We start from the raw sequence: 16,337 nt of genomic DNA, 5'->3' as shown, positions 1-16,337 counted from the left end.
TTATTTCTTATATCTTTATAATTGTGATACAACACTTATATATAGGTAATAGCAGCCCAACAATCTAGTAGTAATTTAATCATTTCCTAATCTATACAAGTTAATTATTCTATAATTACAATAATCTTATAGCTAGCATATATTAAATTAATCTACTTTCATTTTTAACAAGTTTATTGCTATAAATATCACAAATCGAGTCGGTTTTCAAAAATTTTATTTTTCGCTATACAAGAAAACTATTTTCGTATTGGATTTTTTCTAACAATATTGTTATAGGCTTTGCTAATATCTATATTCATTGCAACCTTGCCCATTTTACCCCGACTTTTAAACTTCATATGATGGATGAGTTCAAAGGCCACTTACACATTATCGATAACCAACCTACTAGGAACAAAAGCCAATTGCATTAGGGAGATGAGTTTATCTAGAATGATCTTCAACCGATTAGCAATAACTTTTGCGATGATTTTGTACAACACGTTGCACAAAGTAATAATGTGAAAATCTGGAATCCGAGTTAGATTACCTTCTTTGGAATTAGAATAATTAAAATGTCGTTAAGGGATTCCGACAAAAAATCCTTACTCCAACCACTAATAGCATTATGTAAATATATCATTCCCAATAATAGGCCAACAATGTTGGAAAAATGTTAGGTTAACTCCATTCGGGCTCGGAGCCTTATCAAGGTGCATGCTAAAAATTGCCTGTCGAAATTCATTAGCAGAAAAAAAAGAGCTAAGAAGAAAGCGTTATCAACATCAACCACAGAACATGGAAGCAACGACTGGGTCAACTCGGGAGGAGACAGATTCGGACGATGCTCGATCGTCGACAGCTGGGGTAGGTCAATGGCCATCAAATAGATGGGATGGGTAGAACTCAAACCTAGAAAATAATAAAATATTTTATTTTGGTTAATAATGGTATTGGGTAAATTATATTTTAATCCTTTAAAGTGGTATGCAACATTCATAAGTGGTAAATTATGCTACGTAACATCCAATGATTGGTCTACATACAAAAAAATGTCAAATTTTCATTAGAGTTTTTAATGGGAGTGACCAAAATGAACGAATTATGTAACGTGAGTATATAAATTGTAAACTTCTTATTTTCGATAACTAAAATGCGAAAATTTAATAGTTGAATGACAATATTGGTAGTTTTTCCCTTTTTTTAACTATCATCATAGTTTTTCTCTTTGACCTCTGTTTTTGGCAAATAACCCAAAGCCAATCCATCTTTTGGCTGATAACACTTACTTGTCAATGAAAGGTCGTGTCTTTGCTCTCTAAAGGCCCCGTCCCTTTTTGTCTCCGGCCACCTCTATGGTGGCATGTGAGTACCTTAGATTTTTTTTACTACTTTCTTCTCTCCAATTTGTGAAGTTTTGGGTCAGCCTGTTTCGACGTTGTTTAGCTAAAGTTTCCATTGATTTTGAGTTTTGAAGGTTATTGGTGTCATCACACCCGTGTTGCTTTGGTGGTCGTTCATGGTGTTAGTTCAAATCTCCGGTGAGAAAAATCTCGAACACACGAACGGAACTCGAATAGAAAAAAAAATAGGACAAGGCTCCAAGGCGTGTATCAAGCCACTATCTTTAAGGTTATATTCGCCCCCACCTATCTTCGGTGTGCAAATGAGTTCCAAGCAAATTAACATCGATGATACAATGAAGCCAATGACTATTTGCATTTTGCACTGATGAGAATAGTCCACTACGTACTGAACAATGTATAACAAAAAAACTCAATTTCTACAAAGGATTTCTGTAGTAATACTTTATAGAATAATCTAGTAATATTAGAAAATGAAGGAAGGAAAAAAAGAATATTAGAATTTTTTGGTGTGTTTTCCAAATGAAATCCCATGATCCTATTTATAGGAATTTTCATGTCTCTTCATAGAGACATCTTTTATCAATAGGTGTCTTTCGAAATCATAATGTCTTTAAAATAAACACATAATTATTCATGTAATATTATAACTGTTCAAATATTATTATTTAAATAGTTATAATTCTTTTTCAAAAAATCAAATAATATAACTTGAGATTAATTATACCCATTCATTTATAGTTATTGGAACACTATAAATATTTGAAAATGTTCCAACAATCTCCCCCCATTTTCAAAATATTTTGGATTTTGATATTCTTGGAAATCAATTTGCATAAATGAAGGTATCTTACGATTGAACTTTCACTTAGTGAAAACATGTTAAAGTTAATCGAAATTGCATGGTAGATTAAGCTTTGAACTAACTATTCCATTTGATTAATCGAACACATCTCACATAATGATTTCAACATCGATCAATTCATAGTATCTAGGGACACTATTATGGCCATGTGCCTATGTCCTCTTTTCATGAGTGCTTTCAGAGCCAAGCCCTTGAGCTCCTAGAAGCAGCCACACTTCCACTCACATAGGTAGATCCCATCAAGAGTGTTCCCGTAATTATAACAATCTAACATATTTATGTTATGGGTACATTAAGAGTATATTACTCATCCTTCCCTTATCATTACGGGTACCTAACACTTTAATCTTAGGATAGATTTATTTATAGTGCTAACATTCACATACTAATGATGTAATTTGTCTCATTGAACTCAAGACTTGACGTTATACCAAGCGTTGAGTCGAGTTTCCATCATGGGTGACTCTAATTAATGGGCTTGAGTCTCATCCCTTTTGAGGTCCTTTTTACTGCATCTCTAGCAAGACTTTTTGTCAAAGGATCTGCCAAATTTTCACTTGACCTCACATAATTAATAGTGATCACTCCATCAGAGATTAATTGTCAGACATAACTATGTCTTAATCCAATGTGTCTAGACTTTCCATTATATACTTGGCTATATACCTTTGCTAGAGTAGCCTCACTATCACAACGGATAGAAATAGGTGAAATTGGCTTAGGCCATAAAGGTACATCATAAAGTAAATTTCTTAACCATTTTGCTTCTTTAGATGCAGTGGCTAATGCAATAAATTCTGCTGCCATGGTGGAATCAGTAATACATGTTGGTTTCTTGGAACCCCAAGAAATGGCTCATCCACCAAGAATGAAGATTCATCCACTAGTAGATGCATGATCTTCCAAACTTGTAATCCAACTAGCATTCGAATACCCTTCTAAAACTGGAGGATATCCAATTATAACATAATCCATGTTAATAGTTTTCTTTAAGTACCTAAGTACTCTATTCAAAACTTACCAATGCAAACTACTTGGATTACTTGTGTACCTACTCAATTTTCCAACAGAATATGCAATATCTAGTCTTGTACAAGTCATTATGTACATAAGACAACCAATTAGACTTGCATATTTCAATTGATCAATTTTTCTACCAGCATTAGATACTAATTTATTTAAGGATCCATATGAGTAGATGCTGGTATACAGTTGAAAAGATCAAACTTTTTAAGCATATTTTCAATGTAATGTGATTATGATAAAGCTATAATGCTTTCATATCGAGTTATTTTAATCCCAAGAATAACATCTGCTACACCCATATCCTTCATAGCAAAATTGTTTAACAAGAGTTTCTTTGTGTTTTCTATTTGTTCCAAATCCATGCCAAAAATGAGCATGTCATCTACATAGAAGCAAATTATTACACCTTTTTCATTTTCAAATTTGTTATATATGCACTTATCGGATTCATTTATTTTATAATCATTAGCTAAAAAAACATTGTCAAACTTTTGGTGCCATTGTTTTGGTGCTTGTTTAAGTCCATATAAAGATTTAACAAGCTTACATACCTTATACTCTTGTATGGAACAACAAATCCTTCCGGTTGCTCCATGTACACTTCCTCTTCCAATTCACCATTTAAAAATGCAGTTTTAACATTCATTTGGTGAACAACCAAATTATATATAGAGGTAAGTGATATTAAGAGTCTAATTGTAGCAATTCTTGCTACTGGAGCATAGGTATCAAAGTAATCAATACCTTGTTTTTGTGTAAAACCTTTGGCTACCAACCTTGCTTTAAATTTATCAATGGTTCGATCGACCTTTATTTTTGTTTTTGAAGATCCATTTACAACCTATTGGTTTGGAACCTGGTGGAAGATCAACTAAGATCCAAGTTTGATTTCCCATTATTGAATTCATCTCATCATTTATTACTTCTTTCCAAAAAGCAGAGTCTTGAGATTTCATTGCCTCTTCAAATGTAATAGGATCAGATTCCGTATTATAACAATAAGGTATCTTATTGCATATACTTTCACATTTTCCTTCTACAAGAAATATAATAAAATCTGGTCCAAAATCTTTGACCTTTTTAATCCTCTTACTTGTTCTTAATTCTTGACAAGATTTATCATTATTATCAATTTGTTCCAATGGAATCTCATTCTCATTTGAAGAATGAATCAATTGTTGTGGCTGTACTTGTCTTGATATAGAATTAAATCTATTTTCATCAAAAATAGCATCTCTTGATTCAATAACAGTATTAATTGAAATTGAATCATTTGGTTCAATTAACATGAACCTATATGCCTTGCTATTATGTGCATAACCTATAAATATGCATTCAATTCCTCTTTCACTTAACTTTTTACGTTTAGGTGTTGGAACTTTGACAATAGCTCTACAACCCCAAACCTTCAAATAATTAAGGTTTAGTTTCCTTTTCTTCCATTGTTCATAGGGGGTTATTTTAGTTTCCTTATTAGGAACTCTATTCAATATATGACAAGCTGTTAGAATAGCTTCTCCCAAAATCTTGTCCAAGACCTAAATATGACAACAGTGAATTTATCATTTCAGTCAATACTCTATTTTTCCTTTCAGCTACACCATTTTGTTGTGGTGTATAAGGGACTGAAACTTAATGGAAAATTCTAGTGGATTCAAAATAACTTGGATTATAGTATTCTCCACCTTTATCCGATCTTAAGCACTTGATAAATGATTTACACTGAAGTTCAACTGCAGATTTATAAATTTTAAATTTATAAAGCACTTCATCTTTTGAATGCAATAAATATAGATAACAGTATCTAGAACAATCATCAATAAAAGTAACAAAATATTTCTTTTCGCCTAATGTAGGAGTATTATGCATGTCACATAAATCACTATGTATCAAATCGAGCAATTTTGTTTTCCTTTTAACCTTAGGAAAATGGTTTCTTGTAATTTTAGTCAACATACATGTATTGCATTTTTCAATATTATTATTAAAAATAGGAATTAAATCTAACTTATACATGTCATTCAATTTTTTATAATTCAAATGACCTAATCTATAATGCCACAAACAAAAAGATTCAACCATATAAGCAGAAATAGTATTTTTATTCTTATTAATAATATTGAGTTCGAACATTCTCTCATACATATACCCTTTCCCCACAAAAATTCCTCCCTTAGACAAAATAAATTTATCTGTCTCAAAAATAAGTTTAAAACCAAACTTATTCAGCAGGCTTCCAAACACTAAATTCTTCCTAACTTCTGGTACATAATATACATCATTTAAGGTTAATACCTTTCTAGAAGTGAATTGTAGTTCAATAGATCATTTACCTTTGATTGTTGCAGTGGAAGAATTTCTCATGTACAAGACATTATCATTTTCACATTGTGTGAACTTTGTGAACATGCTTTTGTCTTTGCACACATGTTTGGTTGCTCCGGTATCAATCCACCATGTATTATCATCTTGTGCCATATTAATTTCAGATATCATTGCAACGAACTTTTCGTTTTTATCAACCTTAGAAGATGATTTCTTCTTTAAAAATCGACATTCATTCTTGAAATGTCCCGGCTTTCCACAATGATATAATGAGCCCTTTTGTTTCTTTTGAACTTAGGTGCTCTATCAGTCTGTTTGAACTTTCTCTTGAATGGTTTAGTAGTCCGTATTTCCTCTGTAACATGCACTTTGGCATTTTCAGAATTTAGGTTCTGATCTTGTTTTCGATATTCTTCTTCAATACGAAGATGATTTGCCAAAGCCTCAAGAGATATTTCCTCTTTCTTATGTTTTAGATTTCTTTTAAAGTCTTTCCAAGATTGAGAAAGTTTGTCTATTATGGAGGATACAACAATCATTTCATCAATTTTCATATCATATTGCTTGAATTGATTCAGCATCTTTTCAATATCACGAAATTGTTCCATAACAGAATGATCATCAACCATTTGATAATTATTGAAACGACTGACAAGAAATTTCTTACTTGTAACATCTTCGGTCATGTATCTTGTCTCCAATTTGTCCCATAATTCTTTAGCGGTGGCCTCGTTTTGGTAGGTGTCGAACAAACCATCAGATAAACCATTCAATATGTGGCCCATGCACATGTAATTAGCATTGTCTCATTTTTGTCTTTCTCGGGTTCCAGCAACAGATTCGCTATCATTCTCTTCAGGTCTTGGAGTATCCAAAACATAATCAATCTTCAAAGTTGATAATAAGAAGTGCATCTTTTTCTGTCATCGTTGAAAATTGCCACCATCAAATCGATCAAGTTTAACAAAGTTGGAAGCCAACTCCTTTAGTATTCCACTTTCATGTGTTGTGGTAGTCATCATGAGATATAAACTTAAAATTGTTAGTTCAAATCTCCGGTGAGGAAAATCTCGAACACATAAACGGAACTTGAACAGAAAAAAAAAATAGACAAGGCTCCAAGGCGTGTATCAAGTCACTATCTTTAAGGTTATATTAGCCCCCACCTATCTTTAAGGTTATATTAGCCCCCACCTATCTTCGGTGTGCAAATGAGTTCCAAGCAAATTAACCTCGATGATACAATGAAGCCAATGACTATTTCGTTTTGCACTGACGAGAATAGTCCACTACGCGCTAAACAATGTATAACAAAAAACTCAATTTCTACAAAAGATTTCTGCAGTAATACTTTATAGAATAATCTAATAATATTAGAAAATGAAGGAAAGAAAGAATATTAGAATTTTTGGTGTATTTTTCAAATAAAATCTCATTCCTATTTATAGGAATTTTTATGTCTCTTCATAAAGACATCTTTCATGGTGTGTTTCTGATTAATAATGTCTTTAAAATAAACATATAATTATTCATTTAATATTATAACTATTCAAATAATATTATTTAAATAGTTATAATTATTTTTCAAAAAATCAAAAAATATCATTTTTAATTAATTACACTCATTCATTTATAGTTATTGGAACACTATAAATATTTGAAAATGATTTAACACATAGCCGACTGATTGGAGGATCTTTTCAGCTTTGTCTCCTGCAACGTCTGGCTTGTAATCGGTGCCGACAATCTTCGGTGTCCATGGTTTTCTCGGGCTTCACTCTGTTTCGTCCTCTTTCTTTCTAGAGGTAAACTCACTTTCAAAGCCAGTACGGCTTCCATCTGGCGGTTTCCCGATCACTCCCCCCCCCCCCCCGCCCCCACCTTTCTTTTCTGTTGGTTTAGTCACTATGCCTAGCATTTGGGCCTGGACATTTGTATCTTTTGGGCTTTAGGCCCTTTCTTGCTGTACTGGTTTTTATGAAATCTTTCGTTTGAAAAAACAAAAAAATCCAAACGCATCATTCAGAATTATGTTACAAAGCACAGTAGTAGAAGGCACATCTCAGTTATTGCCTGGGCCGGAGAAGGCAGCCCAGTTAAGCCAACCACGTTGGGTTTTCTATTAATACAACTTGAGCTTAACAAAATATTTCCTACAACAAAGCTCGGCTAACTGTCTTCCATCATTCTCAGTATCAGTTTCTAAGATTACCACTACCTTTTTGCAATTGTAGCCTTTTGCCAATCCAGCTTCAATCATCAATCTCCCATGCCACTCATACATTCTGTATACAATTGTTGATTTAATGATGTCTTTAAATAGGCAATGACAAGCACCAGATACAACAGCTAAATTTGCACATACTTTTGTAAAAGATTGGAAGCTCCATAATAGATGATTCTGCTTCATTATTATATATGAGTAAATTTTTGAACAACTTTACAACAGCTCAACTTTGCGTTTAGTCACATTTTGAAGGATCAGATCAAGTGATGTATGGTGGATGTTGAAATACTAGAGAGCTTATGACAACTAGTCTAATCTGTAGAACTGATTCACACTTTCACTTTTGCTGCTGCTTCTTTGATTTGTTCAATGGTGAAAACGCCGAAGAAGTCATCATCTCTTACAGCATTGACGACTGCATAAGCAACGTCATCTACGCTAACTGGTGGAACCAAGATCAGATCAGATGCTGGAAGAGCATTTAAAGGCTTGGTAAAGTTCTCCACAGCACTAAGGATTCTTTCCAGTGGTTCCCCAACCAGATCAAGTGGAAGCTCAAAACCATCCACTCGCCTCTTTCCATATATAAACCCTGGTCTTAGGACAACACCTGAACTCCAAAACCAAAAAAAGAAAACAGTTGGACACTCAATAGAGGACTAGTGCAGAAAAAAAAAGAGCGTTAATAATACAATTAACTTAAAAACGTGGCATTAGATACATGATGCTCATGCAGGCGCGAGTTGTAGAAGAATAAGATCCTTCTAAAGTTGCACATGTATTGATGATAACTCTTCTTCAGGAATTCTCATTTAGACGCTAGCAAGTTCCCTAGCCTCCCCCTTTTCCCTTTCCTTCTAAGTCTTAGGGCTAGCTTCAAATCAGGTGGGTGTATTATTAACATTTTTAAATTTTAAGACTGCTTGTTCATCCTGAAGTCACTTTTGACATTACCAGCTAATTGTTTACTACCTTGCTATTAGTTTTATGTAATTAGTCAGGCATTTAGAAAATCTTATATAGTAAGTGAGAAAGTGTTGCGGAAAGGATCGATTCGGGAACTCCGATATGACTACAAGTAAATTGACCGGAACGAAAAATAAAGTGAACACAAGGATTTACGTGGTTCGGCTTTAATGCCTACGTCCACGGGCAGAGGCGAAAAGAAATTTCACTATAACAAGATGAAGATTACAAGTGTTTTACACTCAAGACACAACCCGAGAACCTCACAACTCTCAACCCCTATAGAAAACCCGAAAGCTAAAATCCTAGCTTTCAAAGAACAAGCTTTGCTCTCTCTTGGTTTGGGATGATTAATATGGCTAATGAACCTCTCTATTTATAAGAGAGTTCAAGGACATAATTGTCCAAAACTTTGGCAAAGATTTGTGGTTGAAAATGGACACCAACAACCATCCACTAATCCACTACCACCAACAACCCACTACCAACAACAACAATCCACTACCAATTTTAAGCCATTTCTTAACAAATCTCCACCTTGGCTTGAAATTTACCAAGCTGAACATCATAGTGAATTCCTCGAACTGGATCACCTCTTCCAAACGCCTCTCTGGCGCTAATCAATCCCGAATACCTATCAAGTCCAAGCAATGCTTGAACTTATATGCAGGGATCACCTTAGTTAACATATCTGCAGGATTCTTCTCGGTAGCAACCTTGCTGATAACAATGTCACCTTGCGTAACATGTTCCCGAACAAAATGATATCTGACATCAATGTGTTTGGTCCGTTCATGAAACATCTGATTTTTAGTCAGATGTATGGCACTCTGGCTATCGCAAAATACAACAGTGAAATCCTGTTGTAAACCCAAACTGCTTACTAGACCTTTCATCCACAATGCTTCTTTCACTGCTTCTGCTAACGCCATATATTCCGCCTCAGTCGTAGATAAGGCTACGGTAGACTGTAACACAGCTTTCCAACTAATGGCTCCTCCAGAATAAGTGAAAACATAACCCGTCAGAGATCTTCTTTTGTCCAGATCTCCAGCATAATCAGAGTCCACATAGCCCGTGACACTGCTAGTGCAGTCACTCTGATCATATACCAAGCATAAATCTGCAGAACCTCTCAAGTACCTGAGAATCCATTTCACGGCCTGCCAGTGTTCCTTGCCAGGACAACTCATGTATCTGCTGACCACACTAACTGCATGTGAAATGTCTGGACGAGTGCAAACCATTGCATACATCACGCTTCCAACTGCACTCGAGTATGGAATGTGAGACATTTGCTGCTTTTCTTCATCAGATTGTGGTGACAACTCTGCAGAGAGTTTGAAATGTGGTGCCAACGGAGTACTCACAGTTTTCGCTTTATCCATGCCGAAGCGTTGAAGAACCTTTTCAATGTAGTTCTTCTGCGACACACGAAGCTTGCCCGCCTTGCGATCTCTGTGAATATCCATGCCCAAAATTTTCTTGGCAGCACCCAGATCCTTCATCTCGAACTCACCACTCAACTGCGACTTTAACTTGTTGATTTCCGACATGTTTTTGGAAGCAATTAACATGTCATCAACATACAGCAACAAATAAATGTGCGAACCATCTGAGAGCTTCCGATGATAGACACAAGCATCATAGTCACATCTTGTGTAACCATGCTGAATCATGAAGCTATCAAACCGCTTGTACCACTGCCTTGGGGATTGTTTCAATCCATATAAAGACTTCTTTAATAGACAGACATGGTCTTCTTTACCAGGAACTGTAAAACCCTCTGGTTGACGCATGTAGATTGTTTCCTCGAGCTCACCATGCAAGAACGCCGTTTTTACGTCAAGCTGCTCAAGTTCTAGATCAGACTTGGCCACCATGGCAAGTAATACACGAATGGAAGAATGCTTTACGACTGGGGAGAAAACTTCATTGTAGTCAATCCCCTCTTTCTGAGTGAAGCCTTTAGCAACCAATCGTGCCTTGAATCTAGTTGCTTCAACCCCTAGGATGCCTTCCTTTTTCTTGAAGACCCATTTGCAACCAACTATCTTCTGGTTACTTGGCGGCTTAACCAACTCCCAAGTATGGTTCTTGTGAAGAGATTCTATCTCCTCACTCATAGCAATTGCCCACTGTGCCGACTCATCACACGTGACAGCCTCATTATAACTGGAAGGTTCTATACCAATGGACTCCGCCACACTGAGCGCGAAAGACACCAGATTAGCGTAACGCGGATTTGGTTTGATTTGTCTCTTCGTTCTTCCAGTGGCAATGCTATATGGTTTTTCTTGAGGTGACTCATCTTCATCGGAATCTTGCACCTCAACTTGATCATCCTGGACTGAAGTACCTTCCGTAGGAATTGGAGCGTCCACCTGACACTCCACCTGCTTCTCAACACCGTGATCTCCCATTCTATCTGACTCCTCCTTTTCCCGGGAATTTGTGGTGGATCGAAGCATGGATGACTCATCAAAAGTCACATCTCTGCTGATGATGAACTTGGACGAAACCGGATCAGGACACCACAACCTGTATCCTTTCACCCCTTGGCCGTATCCAAGAAATATGCATTTCTTCGCCCTCGGTTTGAGTTTTCCCTCATTTACATGAGCATACGCAGGGCAGCCAAACACTCTTAAACCAGAGTAATCAGCAGGAGAACCAGACCATACTTCCTCAGGAGTCTTCAGCTCAATAGCTGTTGACGGAGATCTGTTAACCAAATAACAAGCAGTATTAACAGCTTCAGCCCAAAATTCTTCACCGAGCCCAGCATTTGATCGCATGCAACGAGCTCGCTCCAAGAGAGTTCTATTCATGCGTTCTGCAACTCCATTTTGTTGTGGTGTTCGACGAACAGTGCGGTGTCTCACTATTCCTTCATTTTTGCAGAACTCATTGAATTCACCTGAGCAAAACTCCAAGCCATTATCCGTCCGGAATCGCTTGATCTTCTTTCCTGTTTGATTTTCGATCAAAGCTTTAAATTGCTTGAAGTTGATGAGAACCTCATACTTGCTCTTCAGAAAATACACCCAAACCTTTCTCGAGTAATCATCGATAAAGGTAAGCAGATATCTGTAACCACCTTTAGAAATTGTCGGAGAAGGCCCCCAAAGGTCAGAATGGAAGTAATCCACTGTGCCTTTTGTCTTGTGAATCCCAGTGCTGAACTTTACCCGAGTCTGCTTACCGAAGACGCAGTGCTCACAGAAATTCAACTTTCCTGTACACTGCCCAGACAATAATCCTCGTTTGCTTAGCACCGATAAGCCTCTCTCGCTCATATGCCCGAGCCGCATATGCCATAACTTCGTGGTGTCAGAATCTAGATCATCTGATGATGACACTCCCGCAACACCTGTAACCGAGGAACCATCGAGGAAGTAAAGGCCCCGCTCCAAATTACCACGTATCACAGTCAAAGCACCCGAGAATACCTTGAGAACTCCACCTTCAGCAGAGTACCGAAAGCCTTTCTTGTCCAACGTACTCAAAGAGATCAAATTTTTCTTCATTTCTGGAATGTGCCGAACATCAGTTAGAGTTCTAACAATACCGTCAAACATCTTTATACGAACTGTGCCAATCCCCATGACTTGACATGCGTGGTCATTTCCCATTAGTACTGAACCAGAATGCTTCTCGTATGTTGAGAATGCATCTTTCGAAGTACTTATATGAAATGTAGCTCCCGTATCAAGAATCCATCTCCCACCAGCGTAAGAGTCGGATACTGCAAGAACGATCTCGGCATCACTTGAAGAATCTGCATCAGCTACATTCGCACGATCATTTTGTTGCTCCTGTGATTCTGATTTCTCCTTCCTTTTCGGACAATCTACCTTCATGTGCCCGTACTTCTTACAGTAGTAGCACTGTATTCTCTTCTTGGACTGCGATCTAGGATGGCTTTTACTTGAACTTCCACCCTTTGCCTTGGATCTTCCTCGAGCAACCAAGCCTTCGCCTTCATTGTTTTCGACCACCTTACCAGTGATTTTCTTCCTCAACTCACTGGAACTTAAGGCATTTTTCACCTCCTCTAGAGTCAGGTCATCACGACCGTACATCATTGTATCAACAAAATTCTCATACGAGGGAGGCAAAGAACACAAAACAATTATTGCTTGGTCCTCATCATCAATTTTGTTATCGATATTATTCAAATCCATGATAATGGAATTGAATTTATCCAGGTGCTGGGAAACAGGTGTACCTTCCTCCATCTTCAGGGCATAGAGTCTTTGCTTGAGGTAGAGCCGGTTCGTCAATGACTTCGTCATGTACTTGCTCTCTAACCGGAGCCACAAACCGGACGCGGTTTTCTCATCCGCTACTTCTCGTAGCACTTCATCTCCTAGACATAGCAGAATAGCACTATGTGCTCTTTCTAGCATGTCATCCTTTTGCTCTTCCGAAAGCGTGCTTGGTAATTTATCTTTACCAGACAATGCTTTTAGCAATCCTTGTTGAACCAGCACTGCCCGCATCTTGATGCGCCATAAACTGAAACTATTTTTCCCGGTAAATTTCTCGACATCATACTTAGTCGATGAAACACTTGTAGCCATAATTTGGAACCTTTGAATGAATGATAATATTTTCTTCCTGATGTGAAAGATCAGACAAAGCTGCAGTCACAGGGCAATTCAGAAAATATTATCACTCCTTCAACTACGCTCTGATACCAATTTGTTGCGGAAAGGATCGATTCGGGAACTCCGATATGACTACAAGTAAATTGACCGGAACGAAAAATAAAGTGAACACAAGGATTTACGTGGTTCGGCTTTAATGCCTACGTCCACGGGCAGAGGCGAAAAGAAATTTCACTATAACAAGATGAAGATTACAAGTGTTTTACACTCAAGACACAACCCGAGAACCTCACAACTCTCAACCCCTATAGAAAACCCGAAAGCTAAAATCCTAGCTTTCAAAGAACAAGCTTTGCTCTCTCTTGGTTTGGGATGATTAATATGGCTAATGAACCTCTCTATTTATAAGAGAGTTCAAGGACATAATTGTCCAAAACTTTGGCAAAGATTTGTGGTTGAAAATGGACACCAACAACCATCCACTAATCCACTACCACCAACAACCCACTACCAACAACAACAATCCACTACCAATTTTAAGCCATTTCTTAACAGAAAGAACCAATAAGCTTAGTCATTAAAAATTACCCGAGTTTGGATATTTGGATAGTACTTCTGATTCAGCTTTCCTCTTTCCTGTGAAGTATCCAGATGATAGTAAAAATGATGGTAGGTTGTAATCATGCACTGAGATTAAGATAAACTTTGGAATCCCTGCAAGGAAAAACATAAAAATTACAGAGGATATGCTCTCTACCACAAATTTAACTTAAGTAATTAGATATATAAGTTATCACTGGCTTACCAAAATCCTTTGCAGCATTTACAGCCACAACATTAGCCTCGCCATTAATTCTTTTCATCTGCTCCTCACTGCCAAAACCTCCAAGGGTTGAAACCACAGCTGTAGCTCCAACAAGTACTTCATCCCAGTTTGCATAGAAAACATCTCCTGTAAAACAGCAAGCTAAATTGTTAAACTGCATTCATGGAAAATACTGACAAGTGACAACTGAACTAAGACTAAGATGAACAGAATAACAAAGATTTTACATAAACCCAAACCCAGGTAAGGTCTTGTTGGTCAACAATGGTCTACTCAAAGGATAGTAGGACTGCAGGACAGATGCAAAATGTAAGCAGCAACAATAAGAGATATGTAGCTCTCTTACTGCACTTGAAAGATGAAACCAATATAGAAATGTTGATTCTCGAACTTCTATAAGAGAACTAATCATATACAATCATGTCATCCTTGCAATATAATTAGCTATCCACACCAAATGGAAGAAAGTTCCAAAAGCAAATTCAGGACCCTAACGTTCAATGTTATGCTATAGGACATTCTGCATTACAACTTGAATAGATATTGTAAGATGATAAAAAGTATTCAAGGGAAACTAAACATGCCTGGTACCCAATTAACCTGATCCACCCATGAGCCCGAGTAAGTAGGACGCCCTGACCTGATATAACAATCGAAATTTAGGATTTCAAACATCTTAAAATAAATAATATTTCAAAAGCTTATAAATAACACTAAGCTCTTAATCACACAGAAAAGGCAACAAAAGGAAGTTAAATAAGTTGAGATAATCTTTGACACCTGCTTAGGCTTATAACCTCTATGCCCTTGGATACCGCAGCCTTGCATATTGCAGAACCAACAAAACCGCTTCCTCCTAAGACTACAATCTACTAACAAAAACATGTTTGGTAAGTAATTTGCGCTTATTAACACCCAAAATATCGACTTATCCAGTCCGGGCATACCCGTTCGTTTCTGACATCAGCCACAACATCTATTGTAGCTGATCTTGAGTCATCACTGATTCCTGCTTCTGCATAGCTACATTTCACACCAAACTTGCACAAGCTGCAGTCGTGTTGAGAATAGACAGAAAATAACATCATAGGCTGGAAAGTGGGCAAAAAATTTTCAATTTTCTTCAAGATAAAGAAAAATTCTTCAATTTCCAAATTACCCCAAAAAAGTAATAAAGGGACCAATCAAATCAAATTTCAATAACATACTAATAATAATCATCCTAAAAATAAAAATAAAAAGTAAGAAGTTGCAAAATATATGTTAAAAAAATCGACATGCATAAATGATAAATTCAAACTGAAAAAAAAAAGATATATTGAAGGGGAAAAAAAACAGAAGCTCATTTCTTTGGTTTTTTACTGGGAATAAAAAAAGACCACATAAAATTAAATAGTGAAAATATCAAAGAGGAAAATAAATATTTGAGTGAAGGAGAAAGGACCGGCGTTGAGGAAGTGAGGGGAAGCGAGCAGGAAAGGAAGCGGTGGGGCCGAGAGAAGGAAGAGGGGGAACTGTAACAACAGGGAAGGCTCGAAACGACGTCCTCATGTTGCCGCAAACAGGAAAGAGGGAAACAAGGGCAATCTCCGAGAATATATTGCCGGCAAGTGGCTAATGGCAAATGAAATGGGCCGTTGCGCAATGCTCATACATGTGGGCGGTGTGTGGCATCAGCTTTCGGATTCTTTAAAAGATTTTAAAGCCCCTGCAATTACCATTCTATCCCTTATTTCCTTACCGAGCCTAGCATTCATTTGCGACTCTTTTGATCGTGGAGGGCATCAAATTGGGGATTGATTGCATTTTCAGTTCTTTACTGTAAATTAGTTTTTATATTTTTTTGAAATATGTAAATTCTTTTGTTGAACTTTATTTATTAAATAATAATATGGAATATTAATTTAAATAGTTAATTATTAATTTGGTCCATGAATTATACTTAAAAATATCATTAATTTTTTTTAAAATTTAACAATAATTTTTTTTAAAATCTTTAAAATAAATATAAATTATTAAAATTATTAAAAATATATTAAAAATTATGTTAAAACAAAACCAAAATGATATTATAACTATAGTTTAGGGTCTAAATTAGTAATTAACCATTTAAATTAGCATTCCACGCCATCACTTAACAATT

The 16,337-nt window shown here is 36.4% G+C and overlaps 1 protein-coding gene across 2 annotated transcripts; it reads right to left on the bottom strand.

Moving 5' to 3' along the window:
* Window positions 1-587: 587 nt before the first annotated feature.
* LOC107930628 (uncharacterized protein At1g32220, chloroplastic) lies at window positions 588-15,871 on the bottom strand. Of its 2 annotated transcripts, none has more exons than XM_016862300.2 (7): window positions 15,639-15,871; window positions 15,142-15,244; window positions 14,975-15,063; window positions 14,779-14,834; window positions 14,174-14,320; window positions 13,957-14,082; window positions 588-894 (listed from the first exon to the last, which is right to left on the bottom strand). In XM_016862300.2, exons 1-7 carry the CDS (start codon window positions 15,743-15,745, stop codon window positions 659-661), a joined length of 864 nt encoding a protein of 287 aa, XP_016717789.1. In that variant the 5' UTR covers window positions 15,746-15,871; the 3' UTR covers window positions 588-658. The 2 variants fall into 2 exon arrangements, with proteins under 2 accessions (XP_016717789.1, XP_040954395.1); XM_041098461.1 differs by lacking the exon at window positions 588-894 and adding an exon at window positions 7,948-8,399 and having other exon boundaries at window positions 15,639-15,867.
* Window positions 15,872-16,337: the final 466 nt, after the last annotated feature.

Source organism: Gossypium hirsutum, chromosome D08 (assembly GCF_007990345.1).
Source record: "Gossypium hirsutum isolate 1008001.06 chromosome D08, Gossypium_hirsutum_v2.1, whole genome shotgun sequence".
Taxonomy (NCBI): domain Eukaryota; kingdom Viridiplantae; phylum Streptophyta; class Magnoliopsida; order Malvales; family Malvaceae; genus Gossypium; species Gossypium hirsutum.
This window is presented reverse-complemented; position numbering and strand designations above follow the sequence as displayed.

What these genes read in the sequence shown, in the direction of transcription:
- LOC107930628 (XM_041098461.1), bottom strand. Translation starts at nt 15,745, where the DNA reads ATGAGGACGTCGTTTCGAGCCTTCCCTGTTGTTACAGTTCCCCCTCTT. An exon ending in CCCTCACTTCCTCAACGCCG is followed by an intron (nt 15,245 to 15,638) that starts GTCCTTTCTCCT and finishes ACACGACTGCAG; the next exon opens with CTTGTGCAAGTTTGGTGTGA. An exon ending in AAATGCTGCAAAGGATTTTG is followed by an intron (nt 14,083 to 14,173) that starts GTAAGCCAGTGA and finishes TTTTCCTTGCAG; the next exon opens with GGATTCCAAAGTTTATCTTA.